Source organism: Mesoplodon bidens (assembly GCF_964165515.1).
Source record: "Mesoplodon bidens genome assembly, chromosome: 6".
NCBI classification, from domain to species: Eukaryota; Metazoa; Chordata; class Mammalia; order Artiodactyla; family Ziphiidae; genus Mesoplodon; species Mesoplodon bidens.
This window is the reverse complement of record NC_138162.1, coordinates 40,471,179-40,487,747: the sequence shown is the minus strand read 5'-3', so window position 1 is coordinate 40,487,747 and position 16,569 is coordinate 40,471,179. Positions and strand designations below refer to the sequence as shown.

General features: G+C 45.2%; 1 protein-coding gene across 8 annotated transcripts in view; it reads left to right on the top strand.

The window, feature by feature from the left end:
• The window catches only part of AOPEP (aminopeptidase O (putative)), a 378,384-nt gene that overhangs the window by 217,075 nt on the left and 144,740 nt on the right, over positions 1 to 16,569 (top strand). For 7 of the 8 annotated variants that reach the window (XR_014016018.1, XR_014016019.1, XM_081236408.1 and 4 more), the window contains one exon: positions 3,955 to 4,064. Coding sequence is in view for 6 of the 8 variants with exons in the window: in XM_081236408.1 (XP_081092534.1) it covers positions 3,955 to 4,064 (110 nt within the window). In the remaining 2 variants the exon portion in view is untranslated. The remainder of the gene's footprint in view (positions 1 to 3,954; positions 4,065 to 16,569) is intronic. The other variant, XM_081236407.1, reaches the window with a different exon arrangement.

Below are 16,569 nucleotides of genomic sequence, written 5' to 3'. Positions count from 1 at the left end.
GCGGCTGGGCCCGTGAGCCATGGCCGCTGAGCCTGCGCGTCCGGAGCCTGTGCTTCGCAGCGGGAGAGGCCACAACAGTGAGAGGCCCGCGTACCACACACACACACACACAAAAAAAAGCAAACCAAACATACACCGAGGCCAGACCTAGTCAACACACTCCCAGTTTACAACCTCAACTTTTTTTTTTTAACTTTATTTTTATTTAAAAAAAATTTTAAATTTAGGTAAAATTGACATATAACTTTACACTAGTTTTGGGTGTACAACATAATAATTCTATGTTTGTATACATTGTGAAATTATAACCACAAGTCTAGTTAACATTAGTCACCTTACATAGTTACAATTTTTTTCTTGTGATGAAAACTTTAAGATCTACTCTCAGCACTTTCAAAAATGCAATACTGTGTTATTAACTATAGTCACCTTTCTGTATATTACATCCCCAAGACTTGTTTATTTTAAAACTGGAAGATTGTACGTTTTGACCCCTTCACCCACTTCTCCCACTTTCTGACCACTGTCTCTGGCAACCACCAGTCTGTTCTATGGATCTGTGGGCTTTATTTTTTATTGTTTTTTACAACCTCAACTTTAAAGAATTAGCCACCAGCAATAAGGAAGATATGGCAGCTAACTGGCTTCCTGCTTATTTTCTAATTTCTAATATTTGGCTACTTCTGTTCCCTACCATCTCTACACACTGAACTACTTGACTTTTTCTGAAATTCCCAAGTTTGTGCATATCTGCATGATTTTGTTCAAGTTCCTTCTGCCTGTTGAAATCCTATTTGTCTTTCACTAGCAGCTCAAGGTCACCTTCCCTTGATAGCCCAGACTGTTCATCTCACTCACAGTTCAATAATACTCTTCTAGAAACTTTGGATTTCCACTGTATCTGTACTTACTCACCTGTTTTTTCTCACTTTTTTCTTCTTCTTTCTATCGTCACGACTAGACTGTGACCTCTTTCAAAGTGGCACTGTGTCTTACTCATCCTCCCCCTTTCACACCTTGGCTGTAGAGCTAGCAGTGTGCATAGCTGTGTCCCCCTCCACACAGAATCCTGTGGAGAGAGGCCACCTGGAAGATTCTCGAGCAAAGGGTCTGGGTTTGGAGTCAGACCGGACTTGGAATCCCAGCTTTGCTGTTTACAGTGGGTTATGTAGCCTCCCTGAGCCTCAGTTTCCTCATTTATAAAATGGGTATAGGAATGCTTAACCTTGCAGAGTGAAAGGGATAGTGTGTGAATGAGCTTAACACAGTGACTGACACGTGGAGGGTGTTCAAGAAAAACCAGTTCTCCTTTCTTGTTCTCTTCCTCTTTGATTTTGCCACCACCTTGCACATAGTAGGCATTCAGCCAGGATTAAATAGGTTTAGTGTAAATGTGCCTCTTTCACCATCACTTGCCTGAGGTACTTCCATCCTGAGACAATCAGATTTATGCTATTCTTCATAATCGTGAGTGTATGTCAGTCATCTGATGATCATCTCTCTGTCCTTTATCTCCTGAATCCCCAAAGAGCGCTCCCCCTTTATCCTCCCCCTTGCCTGTACCTCCTGGAATCTCTTTGCTTGTGTCCTCCCTCCAGCTGCCCTACCTTACATCTGTCTCTACCAAAAAAGGCACGACGCTGGCCTGGCTGCATCTCACAGCTGCACAACTTCCATGTGTCCATTCTGTGCTAGATCTGTAGGGATAAAAGGATAAGACTATAACGCTGCTCTGAAAGAGGTCAGAGTCTATAATTTTGAAGATAAGGAAAGCACACAGTAGAAGGAAGAAGAAAATAAGTTAGAAAAGAGAGGTAAACACCAAATATTGTGGGAGTTCACAGGTGGAAGAGGCTGGGTATGAGAAAATCCAGAAAGCCTTCTTGGAGGAGGTGACTTCTTGTGGGCCTCAAAGGGAAAGTAGGAGTTGAAGTTTCCCTATCCCTCCTTTTCCCTTAACCTGGAGTAGGGGGCAATCCACCTCATCATCCTTTAAGGTACATGCAGTAAGTCTTCAATATGTGAAAACATGGACACCTCTGAAGCGAAGTGGCCATTCTAGAACCAGCACAAAGTTTGGAAACATTTCCAGAGTACATCCATTGCTCTGGCCCCTTCCTTGAAGGTTGAGTTAGACTGAGCTGCTGGTGATCCCTGACAAGTATTCACAGCAAGCCTTCCAAGCAGGAGAGGAGTGCTCCTTGTGGCAGGAAAGGGTGGGCTGCCTCACGGGACTCCCAGTCAGCAGGTCATTTCATCACTGAACAGGGCGTGAGGGTGCAGTGTTGCTTTGCTGCTCAGGAGACTGCACTGTGCAGCACCGAGCATTAGCAAGTACAGCAAAGGGGAGTGAGAAATCTTTGAACGAGGAGATAGAAACCCACATTCCTCTCAGAGTGGCATTCTGTAGGGAGAGGTGAATTGAGTTACTGGCAAGTTGAATCGTATAACTTGTCATCAACTTGGAGAAAGTCTAAACTCCTTCACAGCTGTCGTAGTCAGCTCGGTCTGCCATAACAAAGTACCACAGACCAGGAGACTTAAACAACAGACACTTGTTTTTCTCACAGTTTGGGAGGTTGGAAGTCCAAGACCAAGGTGCTGACAGGCTTGGTTTCTGGTGAGGGCTCTCTTCCCTGGCTTGGGAAGGGCCGTCTTCTCACTGTGTCCTCACATGGCCTTTCCTCAGTGCACACATGGAGAGAGAGTTTTAGTGTCTCTTCCTCTTCCTATAAAGACACCAACCCTATTAGATTAGGGCCCCATCCTTTTGAACTCATTTAACCTTAATTACCTCCTTAAAGGCCCTGTTTCCAAATACAGTCACAGTGGTGATTAGGGCTTCAACATACGATTTTTGTTGGGGAAGGGGACGACACAACTCAGTCCACGACAGCAGGACACACACAGTGTCTTGATCACCTGGCCTCTGCTAGCTACGTGGCACCTCTGTCCCTCCCTGGCTGGCAGCCTGCTCCCTGCCTGACCCTAACCCTCACCATTTTTAAAACATTTCACACTCTTTCCAGGCCCCACGCGCTTTGTACATGCTTTTCATCTTCCTGAAATTCCTCCTCCCCTGGCTGGCTCCTGCTTTCCCTGGGGAACACCTCCTCAGGAAAGCCTTCTGACCACCCTGGTTGGCCAGGTGGCATCTGGGTTCTTCCTTAACCCCTGCCATCACTGAATTCTGATGGTGACTGTGCTTATCTGTCTCCCTGGACTCCTCACGTTCAGAGCTGTGTCCATTATGTCCTCAGGGCCTAGCAGAGAATCAGTAAATATCTGTTGAGGGAACCATTAGGGACCTTTAATTCCCAGAAATGCCTGTAGACACTGACAGTTCCCGCCCCAGTGGATGCTCTGCTGCCCTCCCTTGTGGGGTTACCGCCATGGGGCCTTGTGAGCACATCGAGTAACAGCAGCCAATTCTGACCAGTAGGGCAGGGTGCGACGGCCTCCCCCCTCCCCAAGAGTGAGTCCAGGCAGTGTACTCCTTCTGGTTATATGCAAACAGAATCATCTGGGTTGCATTAGCTGGCTGCACTGTAAACAGCTCTTAACAAAACTGAGGGCTGGGAAAAGTAGGAGGTAAATGGAGGGGACCTTTCCCACCCTGTGCAAGAAGACAAAGCAGGAAAAGGCTGGATGGGATCAGAGTGGAAATGGCTCCCCAGGGAGGTCTGCTCTTTCCAGGCCGGGGATGGAGGTGAGGGGGCAGGGGGAGGTTCCGGGGCCAGGGGGCACCTCCCAAACAGGCAGCGCAGGAGTGAGGGCTGGTTCTTTGTTTGAGGACCTAAGAGGCCCTTTCTGATGGAGCGCAAGGTGCGGCGGGGACCGTCTGTGCCATCCCCCCTGTAACAAAGCCAGCTGCTCCAGCGGTGGCTCCGACTCCGCGGGAGGACGTCAGTGACTGTGTCCTGAGCGTTTGTGTTTGTGTGTCTGTGCTCCAAGCAGCTGGCCCCCGACGAGGCCCAGGAGCAGCGGGAGCTGAGGGCTTGCCTGCGCTGGCGTCGCCTCCAGGACGAGGTGCGGGACTCCCCGGAGGACATGCAGGTGTTGAGGTAAAGCACTACGTGATCCCGTTACCTTCCGGTCCACCCCATCACGCTCCTCCTTTCCTGCAAGGCACGTCCAGGCCATCTCTTAAATCTGCTGTGTTTCCTTTTTAAATTAAATTGGGCTAGATTACTCATCTTCCCAGGGATGTGATTGTTATGTTTTAAGTCTTTCAGGGTGTGGGTCTGGATTTGCCTTCTGACATTTTCCTGGTGTCTCTGTTCAGGAAAAAACTAGCACAAGGCCATTTCCGGGACCAAATTCTTCATTTGAAGTTCTAATAGTTACTTTATGTGGTGGCTGTGGACTTGGAGAAGGTTAGGGTCTGGTAGCCTGGCAGACAGTAACTCTTTAAAGCCAAAAGGAAAAAAAAAAACCTTTAAGAAAATATTGATTCCTAAGTGTTTAGTAGTAACAGATGTTTGTGTCAATGGGGCCTTTTGTTCCGGATGTGTCCCGGCAGGAGGCCACTCCTGTGCTGGTGGGAGGATTCTACTCTCAGCTCCTGTGTTGTATTTTCAGAGCGTTTCTTGCAGCACTGGTAGGATTGCTTCTTGCCATTTTCCCATTTTTTTTGTCCCTCTCTGTTTGCTTGTTTTTTCTCCACTTCTGTAAATAGTTGTTTATCTGAAACCCTGAGCCTCGGCCCCAGGAGCACTGTGATTGCTATGGCAACAGAAGCTTTCAGCCTGTCCCCTCTTGACTGGAGCCAAGCCTTTGGAATCTGCCGTCAGACAGGTGGGAAGGCAGCCATCCGGGAATCACCCCTCATTTTAGATGGCAGCTCTGAAGGCCAGTCTACCGCCTGGGTAGAAGCCTGGCTGGACCCGTCCTGTTGTTGTTTGTTTTTAAATAAACACCCCTCTCCGCAGGACTGCCCACTGAGGCCAAAGTCTGAGGGGAATGCCGAGCCCAGCCTGACCCCAGCAAAGCTCGCCAGTCCTTTGTGCAGCACGGCAGCACAGGGTGTGGCCGCTCTTCCCACGGAGAAGTCCTCTCTCGCACGCTAATCGCTGGCGTCTGCTGACTCATCCATTGTTTAGGAAAGCCGGAGCCGGGAGCCCTGTCTTCCCCACCCAGCGCCACTGTGCAAGCATCCGTTCACTCAGCCAGTGGGATGGCTACACCCACCGCCAACGTGGACAGGGTCCCTGCTCCCATGGGACTTTCACGTAGCAGGGACTCTCTTGTGGGCACAGCTAGTTACAGGTGGTGAGAAGTTCTGTGAAGGGAACGCGGAGATTTACAGTCAAGAGGCTGGGGAATGCCTCTCTGAAGAGCACCAAGGCCTGAGGCGGGAAAGGGTTTGCCATGCTGGTGCTCGAGGGGCAGAAAGGAAGGCAGTGTGGTTAGAAGGACGGGGAGAGGCAGGCAGGAGCTAGATCATCCAGCCTTACCCTGAGTGCGATGGAAGCTGCCCCAGGGCCTTCAGCACGGAAGGATCCTTGTCTGTCTTGTGCTTTTACAGTGCTGCTCTGGCCGCTGTGTGGCCCGGACTGCAGGCAGCAGACACAAAGCCAGGAGAAGGGTTAGAACGTTGTAGTAGCCCACGTTAGAGGTCCTGGTTGTGGCGGGGCAGACACAGGAAGCAGACCTGTTTAAGACGTGTTTTGGCAGTGGCACTGGCAGATCTTGGGTCTATTGAATGTGGAGAAAAGGAAATTGAAAGTGTCCACAATGACTTCGAGGCTTTTGACCTGCGCAGCTGAGTAGACAGGTGGTGATGCCATTTGGGGAGACGGTAAAGACTTTGGGAGGGGCAGGCTTTGGAGGGAAGAATAGAGATTCCAGTTTTGCACGTGTCAAGTTTGACATGCCAAATAGATATTCAATATTGAAAACTCAGTGAGGTTTACAAGTCAGGAGCTCATTGGAGAGACTGGAACATTCAGCCTATGGATACTTAAAATTCTGAGCACGTTGAAATGACCAGCTAAAGAGGAAAGTGAGAGAAGAGGTTGAGAGGAAGATGAGGGGCCCGTGGAGGAGCTGGGGAAATCAGTGCAGAGAAAACCCCGATGCCGGGAGTTATGGAAGTCGGGAAAGGAAATGCTGGATGCTGCTGAGGGGTGTGTAAAAGGGAGGGAGAGAAGTGACCTTTGGTTGGACCGCATGAAAGGTGTTGGTGACCTTGACATGCATGCATTTATTCATGAGCTGTGGAAAAGGGAGCCCGACTGAAGTGGGTAGAGGAGTGAATGGGAGGTCTGGAAGCAGAGACATTGAGTGTGGACTTCGTGAGAGAAGTTGTGCCGGAAGCGGAGGGAAATAAGGGTCAGGGAGGTTTGTTTTAAGGTGGCTGATGCAGGAACAAGCTTATGTGTGAGCTGTATAACTGGTCCAATCCTGCCAGCTCTCAAGACTCAGTTTCCCCACTCTCCAAGTCTCTAAGTCCCTTTGATGCCCCCAGTTCTGTATGACCATAGACCGTCGGTTCGGGTAAGGACACTATAATTAACAACAGTTGGTGAAATGTGTTCCCAACTTATAAGCAGTCAGGTGGACCCTGGGAAGTCAGTGCACATGTGTGGAGAGCCTTGTCTCTGGGGTTCGTGGAGCTTCTGATGTCCAAGAGCTTTTCCTTTGTGTGTGGAGCTGGGAGAAGGAATACGCTATTTTTAGAGCCTTGTGCTAAAAGGCTTATTATGGCATTTGTTTTTCTTTTTCTTAGTATTCAGAAATTGTGTTTGCCTAAATTTAGGCTAACCGTGAAATGAGTGCATTTGAAAGATTTGTTGCACATCAGTATGGAAAATATTGTTATCAGATGCACTTACAATGAAGAGGAAATGTTTCTGAACCTGCCCCAAATTATATAGTCTAGGTTTAGTTTATTCCCATCCCTTAGAATTCTCCCTTAAATGGGCTCAGAGAACCTAGAAATGACTGACAGCGAAAGGAAGAGGCAGAGTTGTAAAAATTTGTTCTCAGATTTCTGTTTTAGTACACAAATAAGACCTTGGGAAAGAAGTCTCTTAACAATACAGTAGTCAAAGATGCTATCTTTTTTCTTTCTTGCTTTTAAGATACCCCATGGTCTTCAAATGATGGACCAAGAATAATTTAGAAGTCTTGGTTTCACGTTGCCAGAGACAATGGAAACTTCTCCTACCCAACTTTGCAGCAACTTGCAACATGGTTGACCACTCCCTCTTTCTAAACCCACTTTCTTCTCTTGGCTTCTGTGTCACACTCTCCTTGATCTCCTTCTCCCTCACTGCTGGTCCTCCCCCACCTCTCCTGCTGGCTGTTTAACATCTTCACTTAGATGACTCATGGCTTCGAAAGACCAGTTAAGGTGTCCAACATCTACAGCCAGTAAAGAGCAGAGTGGGGATTGAAACAATCCTCTTTTCCTTACACCACCTCCCTGCCTCCAAAGAACTTGATATAGCATTTAGTTGCATTAAAAAAGAAATACTCCAGGTATCTTGAACTGTGGAAGGACATGAAGGTCGGGTTGAAAAAAAGTATCCTTGGGCAAAGTATCTTTGTCTTTTTACACATGAGAGTGTGTGTCTGATTATTTCAGTCAATATAGGGAAACAGGAAAACTCAATATTGTGTTGATGATAGCCATTGGAGGGGTATTGATAAAGTGAGAAGAGAAAAATTAAAATTATGTTTGTCTCTGACTTGCTAATTTCAGTAATTTATAAGAACTGTTTTCCATTTGTGCCTCCCATATATCCAGTGTTGAATCATGGCTCTCATCAAATGTGTCTTAAATTGACCTGGTTGTAAGTTTCATTTGGTTAAAACAGTTCCTTGTGTTTTCCGAAGTTTCTCAGCCTTCCCTGGCTGGGGAGCCTGTAATATGGCTGCAGGCTCCCGAGGCATAGTTTCAAAACGCTAGGGTCACATTACTGGCTCCATGCCTTTTCCCATTTGTTAATTATTAAAATGCCTTTCCCGTAGATGAGACCCCAGTGGCTCTCTCCAGACTTTCCCTCACCTCTCCCTCCACCAGGGCTGGGCAGACCGTTTGCCATTCAAAGCCTGATGTTACTGCTGTTCTACTCTGCCCTGCCTGGCTGCCACCACTTCGCTCTCTCTCGTATTCGTTCCCCCAATCCCCCCACTCTTGTCCAGTGCAGCGGCCATGACTCTTGACAAGGAAGATGCCAGGGGGCTTCTGAAAGGCTCCCGTGCCTTTGGTCTCTAGGGTATAGCTGCATCAGCATCTTCCCTCTAAGTGTTTTCAGTTAGTGTATCATGACAGGCCGGCGGGATGGAAGAGCTACGGTGGCGGGGTCAGAAGAAATCTCTGTTGGTTTTTATAGTTTGTGATTTATTATCACTTCCCCCTTTTTCTGGATTCATTGTTAAAGTCAAACTCGTGCTGAGAAAAACGTTAAAATATATCACGCTGAGTAGGCGCTGTAGGCGCTGACAAGCCCGGAGCCTGACGTGGCTCTTTCTAGCTGCTGCCTCCACAGTTGATACAATTCTAGAGACATGCAGACTCTTTTCCCATCTTCCTCATGAATCCCTCACCCCCCTGGCTCCAAAGACATCCCATAATAACAATAGAGAAAACCCCCCAAGTATGTAACTCTATCTACAGCCAAAATGAAATGTGCATGCCACAAGTTCTGTGAGTTCGCATGATGCCTGAGCACTGTGTGTTCCATTTAACCAGTGAGACTTGTTTCCATTAAAAGCCTATATGTAAACCTTCTCTAGTATTCGTGAAGTTTTCACCTTTAAAGTTTTTTTCAAAATTTTTATTTCTAGTCCTTGAAGAACATAGCAATCTTTCCCACCCACATGTGGGAACGTGTCCATTCTCAGCCACACAAGCCTGCCTCATGGAAAAGCTCCAGCCCAGAGCTTCACTGCTGGGCCTGAACACTCCCCAGAATTCTTCTTCAGTCTCCACTGGCCCTGCAGGCATAAATAAATCCCTTCACTCCTCCTTGGGCAGCTCCCTTCTCCTTGCCTATGGTATTTATTCCAGACCTTCCCCATGCTCTCTTCCTTCTCTTGCCTCCTGTCCCACAGGGAAAACGGAGGCCACCAGCCTATTCTCCCTTTGATTCTGTAAGCACATCAGCATCCACGTCTACCCTGACCTCTCAGATGCCAGAGTGCCAACTTGTCAGTCTCAGTACAGCTAAAGACAATTTTCTGGTTCCAGAAACAGAACTAGAATTGAATGTACCTTGATGCAGATCATAGAGCTACATATAAGTAGCTCACATATAAGTGAGTTTTGGAACCCTCTGCCCATGAGGGTGAAGGGAAGGAGGATCTGTACACCAAGGGAGAATGAAGGTCTCGTGACTTTGGACATGAACTGGGGTCACAAGTCTAGGGAAACTTTTTCCTCAGGGCAATGTGCCCTTATGATCATCGGATTCTGTAAACATATTTCAGTTCTTACCTTATTGGGTTCCTCTGCTTCCTTTTGTACTGTTAATAACTCTTCCCTTCTGGAAATTTCTATCCCCTGACTTTCATGGCTCCCCCTCTTCTGGTTTTCTTTGGCCCCCTCTGCCTTCCCTCCTCTATCTCCTTCACGGTCTTCTCTTCATCTTCCATCCCTCAGAGTTGGTCTTCCCCAGGGGGCCCCCCTCTTGGCTGCTCATCCGCCTGGAGTGGTCTCATCTAAACACCCTCTCTTAGGTGGGGTGACCCAAAAGCAGATGAAATTCGTGTGAAAGAGATTTGTTAGGAAGAATTCCCAGGAGGGGAAAATGGAAGGGAGAATGGAGGGCCAGGCCGGGGTGCCATGTTATCAAGTCAGGTTACACAGGATTGCTCTGGAAGCCGTGTGGGTCAGCTTCAGAGTGGTCCTCATCAGGGGCAAGGGGCCCAGAGTGTAAATATCTCTGCACCTGTCATCATTGCTTAGAGAGTACATTCCAGGTGCTTCTGGTTCTTGTGTTCATAGGCAAAACAGGCTCAGGCAACCTGAGGGTCACATCCAAAAAAGAGTCACAGGGAACATGCCAAGAGCTGACGTGCACACAAATGATAAATGTGTCCCACGGGATATGAGTGGGGCATGGGCACTGCTGGCCACAACTCCTGTCTGTGCTGGAGGCTCCCAAGTCTCCAGGCCAGCCTAGCTGTCTCTTAAAGATCAGATGTGAGGGCTGAGCTGTCCATTTGACATCATCTCTTCCTGGTTGCCCTACATCTCACAGTGGTAATCCCCTCTCCCACTCCCATCTGCTCACCTCCAATAGCACTGAACTCATCCCTGGTAGCACAAGTTCACACACTCATCCAAGGTAGAAACCTGGGAAACTTGTCCAATTCCTCCCTCTCCCTGGGAGGGTTTAAGCCTTCACTATGAACTTACCTCATAAGTCTTTCTCAATTCGACCCTTCTCCACCCCTAATACCACTGTCTTTCTCTGTTTAGAGCTTAATGGCTTGCTTGCACCAATCTAATATCCTCTGACTTGTTTTTTCTACCCGTAGTCTTGCCCCATCAAATCCATCTTCCTCACTGCCACTGAGGAGCTCTACTTAAAACCCATTATGGTTCCGCCACCTCCTTGCTTAAAACTCTTCAAAAGTTTCCCCTTGTCTCCAGGAAAAACTTCCACAGCAGGCAAAGCCCGGCACACCATCACTCCCATTTTTCTGGTCTCTTCTCTTACCATTCTTTGCTTCACTCTCGAGCCACCCGAAATAGTTCATGGAACCCTACTGTATTAGTTTGCCAGGGCTGCCATAACAAAATTCTACAGACTGGTATGTGGCTTAAACAGCAGAAATTAGTTTTCTTGCAGTTATAGAGGCTAGAAGTCCAAGATCAAGGTATCAGCAGGTTTGGTTTCTTCTGAGGTGTTTCTCCTGGGCTTGCAGATGGCTGCCTTCTCTTTGGGTCCTCACTTGGTCTTTTCTCTGTGTGTCTGCACTCCTGCTGTCTCTTTGTATGTCCTAATCTCTCCTTATAAAGACACCAACCAGATTGGATAAAGGTCCAACCTAATGGCTTCATTTTAGCTTAACTCCTTCTTAAAGGCCTTATCTCCAGTTGCAGTCACATCCTGAGGTACTGGGGGTTAGGGCTTCAACATAAAGAGTTTGGAGAGATGTAATTCAGCCCATAACATCTACTGTCTGCCTGTTCTTTCTTATCTCCTTGCCTTTTTTTCATATTGTCTCTATTTAGAATATCCTTCCTTTGTTGCATGACTCCAGATCATTCTGACTCAGCACAGGTATCACTGCCTTCCAGAAGTCTCAGGCCCTACCCTGACAGGATAAGCTGGTGACCCTCCTCTCTACCCACTAAATGCTCTGCTTGTATCTCCACCCATGACCGTACTACATTATTTTATAATTATATTTAGAATGAGCCATGTTAAATTGCCAATATTTGACTATTTTAAACCTATAAACACAGCATTTTCACATTGCCCAGCTTGATACATCTCTCTTCTGACCCATCAACCTTTTGAACCTAGGGACTATGTCTTCTTTGCTTCTGTATACCACAGTGCTTGGCACTGAGTGGGTGCTTGATAAATATTGAAGAAGTGAATGCTGTAGACAACATGATCTCTGTCCCTGAGTTTCTTTATTATTATTATTATTTTCTATTAGTTTCTGCTTTATAACAAAGTGAATCAGTCATACATATACATCTGTTCCCACATCCCTTCCCTCTTGCGTCTCCCTCCCTCCCACCCTCCCTATCCCACCCCTCCAGGCGGTCACAAAGCACCGAGCTGATCTACAGTACCAAACATAAGGAAGGTAGATAGTGGGAAGCTGTCCCTGAGTTTCTTTGTATATTATTCAGAGAGTTGAAATATTGGTCACAAGACAATAAATAGACAAATTCTAGGCTGCACCCTCAGAATTCAAAGAGCCGAGAGTTGAATATTGGTAAGCTTAGCTAGAAAGGGCCATTGGGAAGATGTGAGGCTTGAGCTGGGATGGTGAAAAAGAATTTTACCGAGGCTGGTAAAGCAGTGAAGGGAGGGGAACTCAATGAGCAAAGCCTGGCAGGCATAAACAGTGAATTGACTGTGGAAATGTCCATTAAGTGAGAATGGGTTTACTGAAGAGGAGAGCCATTAAGGACCTATGAGACTGAAGATGGACCAGGCTAAGTAATGGAGTTCCTTAGATGCCAAATTCAAGAGTTTGCGTGTGACCATCCAGGCGGTGGGGAGCTATTTTCAGTTCCAAGAATGATGTAATGCAAACGGAGTTCTGGGAAGATTACCCAGCCTTTGGGATAACACATGATCAGATAGACAAAGTGGAGAGGCCAGATAGAATTAGATGGCTGTTTCAGGAACCCAGACCTGAGATGAGAAGAACTTGGAATCCTCTTCTTGGATGGCCTAATAAGGCTTTGAATGAGTCGCTTTGGAGTTATTCAAAACTGATTGAAACGTCAATGCAGCTTCAAGAAGTCTTCTAATAATATGATGTAAGGCTATCCCTGATCGCAGATAAGGATCGACCCAATAAAGGAACTGGTTGAATGTGTGAGCTTTGTGAAGTTCGTTACGACTTTGAACAGAGTGAAGGGCAACAGTCCCAGTGCCTTCTTGGCCAAGACCTGGTCTATTCTGCCTCATTTTAGAGAAACATCAACTGAGGATGCAGAGCTGAACTCTCTCCAGGGCTTGTCAGTGTTCAGTTCTCAACGCAGGAAAAGTAGTACAGGGTTAAGCAAGGCTGGAAGACAAACTGCCTGGATTTGAGTTCAGTGCTGACTCCACTACTTGCTATGTGACTTTGAGAGTTACGCGACCACACTGAGCTTTAGACTCCTCGCTGTAGAGTGGAATGGGAATAATAACACAACCGTTTCCACTTTATAGGTGAGTGTGAGGAATAAATGCCATGAGTACGTGCAAATCATTTAGAACACATGTGTTAGGTTGAATCACAGGAAATTGCCATGCTGATGGATCTAAAATAACTGATTATCGGCAATTTCCTGTGGTTCAACCTATAGTAAATACTCAGCACATGTTAGATACTGTCATCTAGACCCTCTGGTACCTGATAAAAGTTTGCCCAACAAGTGACAGAGGCACAAGGACACAGCCCCCACAGGCAGCCTCACTCTCCCTCCTGGTTCATTCTGGTTTCTGTCTCTTCTTTCAGTGCTGCCACCCTCCGGATGGCAACCACAGAGGCATCCTGCTCGTCTCTCTTTAGCAACCAGAGCCTGGAAACACCTGCTTTTCCTCCTCACAAACTTACAATTGGCTGGAATGTTCAAAAAGTTAATTTTGCTAAGAAGTTAAGAGAATATTTTTTAAAAGTACAAGAGAATGCCTGGTTACAAATGAAGAGGATAGAATTAAAAGCAAACCATCCCCCCCCAAAAAAAATCTGAATGTTAAACAAAGATGCTCAAATGAATAGCTTGAGGGAAGAATTAACTTGGCAACGCTTCTAAGATGAATGGGATCCTCATACCTTCCTGGAACCTACTTCTGGTCTAATCTCTACGTAAGGGCCACCCTGCTGTCCCCTCTGGCTCCGCTTCCCTGGCCCCTATACAGAATCTGACTACCGCCCTGAGAAGAAAAACGTTCTTGCCTCTGTGGCCTTCAAGAGTTCTAACCTGAGCTCGGACCACTGGCACTGGCCTGTGAGGTTCCTAAATCTCTACCTCCGTATCCTGGAACTTCTGCCCTCCACCCTCCATCACTCAGGCTCGGGGTCCCCTCCACCCCATTCTCCCTGTCCATTCTTTTCTGCTGTTTGTTTGTTTGTTTGGCTTTTTTAATTTGAACCACACGTGCTAGGCTGTGTAGACTGTTTCTACCCTTTTGTGACTGGAGGCTTCTGTACCTGTGCCAGCATTTTCTGAAAAACTTGAGGGCTCTCAGCCAGCCAGAAACAGACTCTGTCCTTTCCTGTCTTAAAGGCCAGCTCCACCCCCTTGAGCTGCCCACTCAGTTCCTGTTTCCTGTTGGAGGGACACTCTCAGCTCTCACTTCTTTTACCCAGCAAAGATGACAGACATGTCCTGAATAGTTGAACTCAAATAACCCTTCCTTCTTCGTTCTTCTAGACCATTCTCTGGTTACTCATCACTCAGGTATTTTTAAGGGAGGGGTAGAATTCTCTTTTATAGGCCCCTAATAACATACTTACTGTACATGGTGTTTCATTTTTGCAATAACACTTGGTAGAGTTTTTTTAATATAGAAAAACATAAAGAAGGAATAAAGTTGTTCATAATCACTATTTAGTTAACCATTTTTTAAAAAATACAAGTATATCACAGGAAATTTCAGTTTAGAAAAGTATAAAATTCCATCCCCACCGCCGTAGTCCTCGCCCTAAGGTAATCACTGCTAGCATTTTCTTGTGAATCCTTCAGAAAATAAATTTTATAAGTATATGTGCATAGTTTTTCTGTATTGCTGCCCTGTGGGGCACTGATTCATTATAACAGTATTTGCCCATGAAATATTTTCTTAAAAAATAATTCATCTCCATAAACCAACCTATAATAGTTCACTCCTATTTTGCTCATCCTTGGAGGATATCTCATGCCCTCAGCCAATCCTAGCACTATGTATATTACATTCTTGGCTAATGAGTGTTAGTTTCCCATTCAGAAAAACTCTCAACCAGTGAGTACTTTCTCATGTAATCCTAAATTGACTCTGTTCTACAAATTATTTGCTTACTCCCTGTGGGTCTCCCCCATGCTCCCCAAAACTATTGTGTTTTTGCCAATAGTTTTTTTTTTTTTTTTTTTTTGCTGTACACGGGCCTCTCACTGCTGTGGCCTCTCCCATTGTGGAGCACAGGCTCTGGACGCGCAGGCTCAGCGGCCATAGCCCATGGGCCCAGCTGCTCCGTGGCATGCAGGATCTTCCTGGACCAGGGCACGAACCCGTGTCTCCTGCATCAGCAGGTGGACTCTCAACCACTGCGCCACCAGGGAAGCCCTTGCCAATAGTTTTGACCAAGATCAGCTGACAAAAACTGTGCAACTATTTGACTGAACCTGCTTCAAAGACACATAATGTCTTTAATATGTAGTAAGAAAAACTTCTTGCTACATATTAAAATCCAGTTTTATAGGGACTCCTCCCCCTTTCAAGTCAGTGGTTGAGGAGAGAAGGGATAAAAAAGAGGGATTGTATTTCTGTTAAACATTGTACTGGAGGGTCTAGCCAAAGCAATTAGGCAAGAAAGTGAAATAAAAGACATCCACATTGGAAAGGAAGAAGTAAAACTATCTTTTTGCAGATGACATAATCTTATATATAGAAAATCCAAAGGAAGGAATCCTCCCCTAAACACTGTTAAAACTAATAAACAAGTTCAGTAAGATTGCAAGATACAGGAGCAATATACAAAAGACAGTTGTGCTTCTTTTTTCTTAATTGAATATTGTGTTAGTTTCAGGTGTACAGCAAAGAGAGTCGGTTATACATATATATATATATATATATATATATATATATATAAAAGAATATAGATGTATACATATATATATATATGTATACATCTATATTCTTTTTTTTCTATTCTCTTCCATTTTGGTTAATTACAAGATATTGAATATAGTTCCCTGTGCTATTCAATAAATCCTGTTGTTTATCTATTTTATATATGGTAGTGTGTATCTGTTAATCCTGAATTCTCAATTTATCCCTCTCCCCAACTTCCCCTTTGGTAACCATAAGTTTGTTTTCTATGTCTGTGAGTCTCTTTCTGTTTTGTAAATAAGTTCATTTGTACTATTTTTTAGATTCCACATATAAGTGATATCATATGATGTTTGTCTTTATCTGACTTACTTCACTTAGTATGATAATCTCTAGGTCCATCCATGTTGCTGCAAATGGCATTATTTCATTCTTTTTTATGGCTGAGTAATGTTCCATTGTGTATACCACACCTTCTGTATTCATCAAGACAGTTGTGTTTCTATACACTAGCTATAAATAATCTGAAAAGGCGATTAAAAATTCATTTATAATAACATCAAAAATGATAAAATAGTTAGGAATAAATTTAACAAAAGAAGTGCAAAATGTTTATTGGAAACTACAAAACACTGTTGAAAGAAATTAAAGAAGAACTAAATAAATGGAAAAGCATCTTGTGTTCACGAATTGGAAGACTTAGGGTCGTTAAGATGCAATCCTCCCTACACTGATCTACAGATCCAGTATAATCCCTGGTAAAATTTCAGTGGCCTTTTTTTTTTTTTTTTGCAAAAATGGACAAGCTGATCCTAAGATTCACATGGAAATTCAAGGGACCCAGAATAGTAAAAACAATCTTGAAGAAGAAGAACAAAGGTGGAGTACTCGTACTTCTCAGTTTGAATACTTACTACAAAGCTACAGTACTCAGGACAGCATGGTACTGGCATAAGGACAGACATATAGATCAATGGAATAAAACTGAGAGTCTAAAAACAAACCCTTTCATTTATGGTCAGTTGGCTTTTGACAAGGGTGCCAGAACTATTCAATGGGGGAAAGAATATTCTTTTCTACAAATGTTCATGGAACAACTGGATATCCACATGCAGAAGAATGAAGT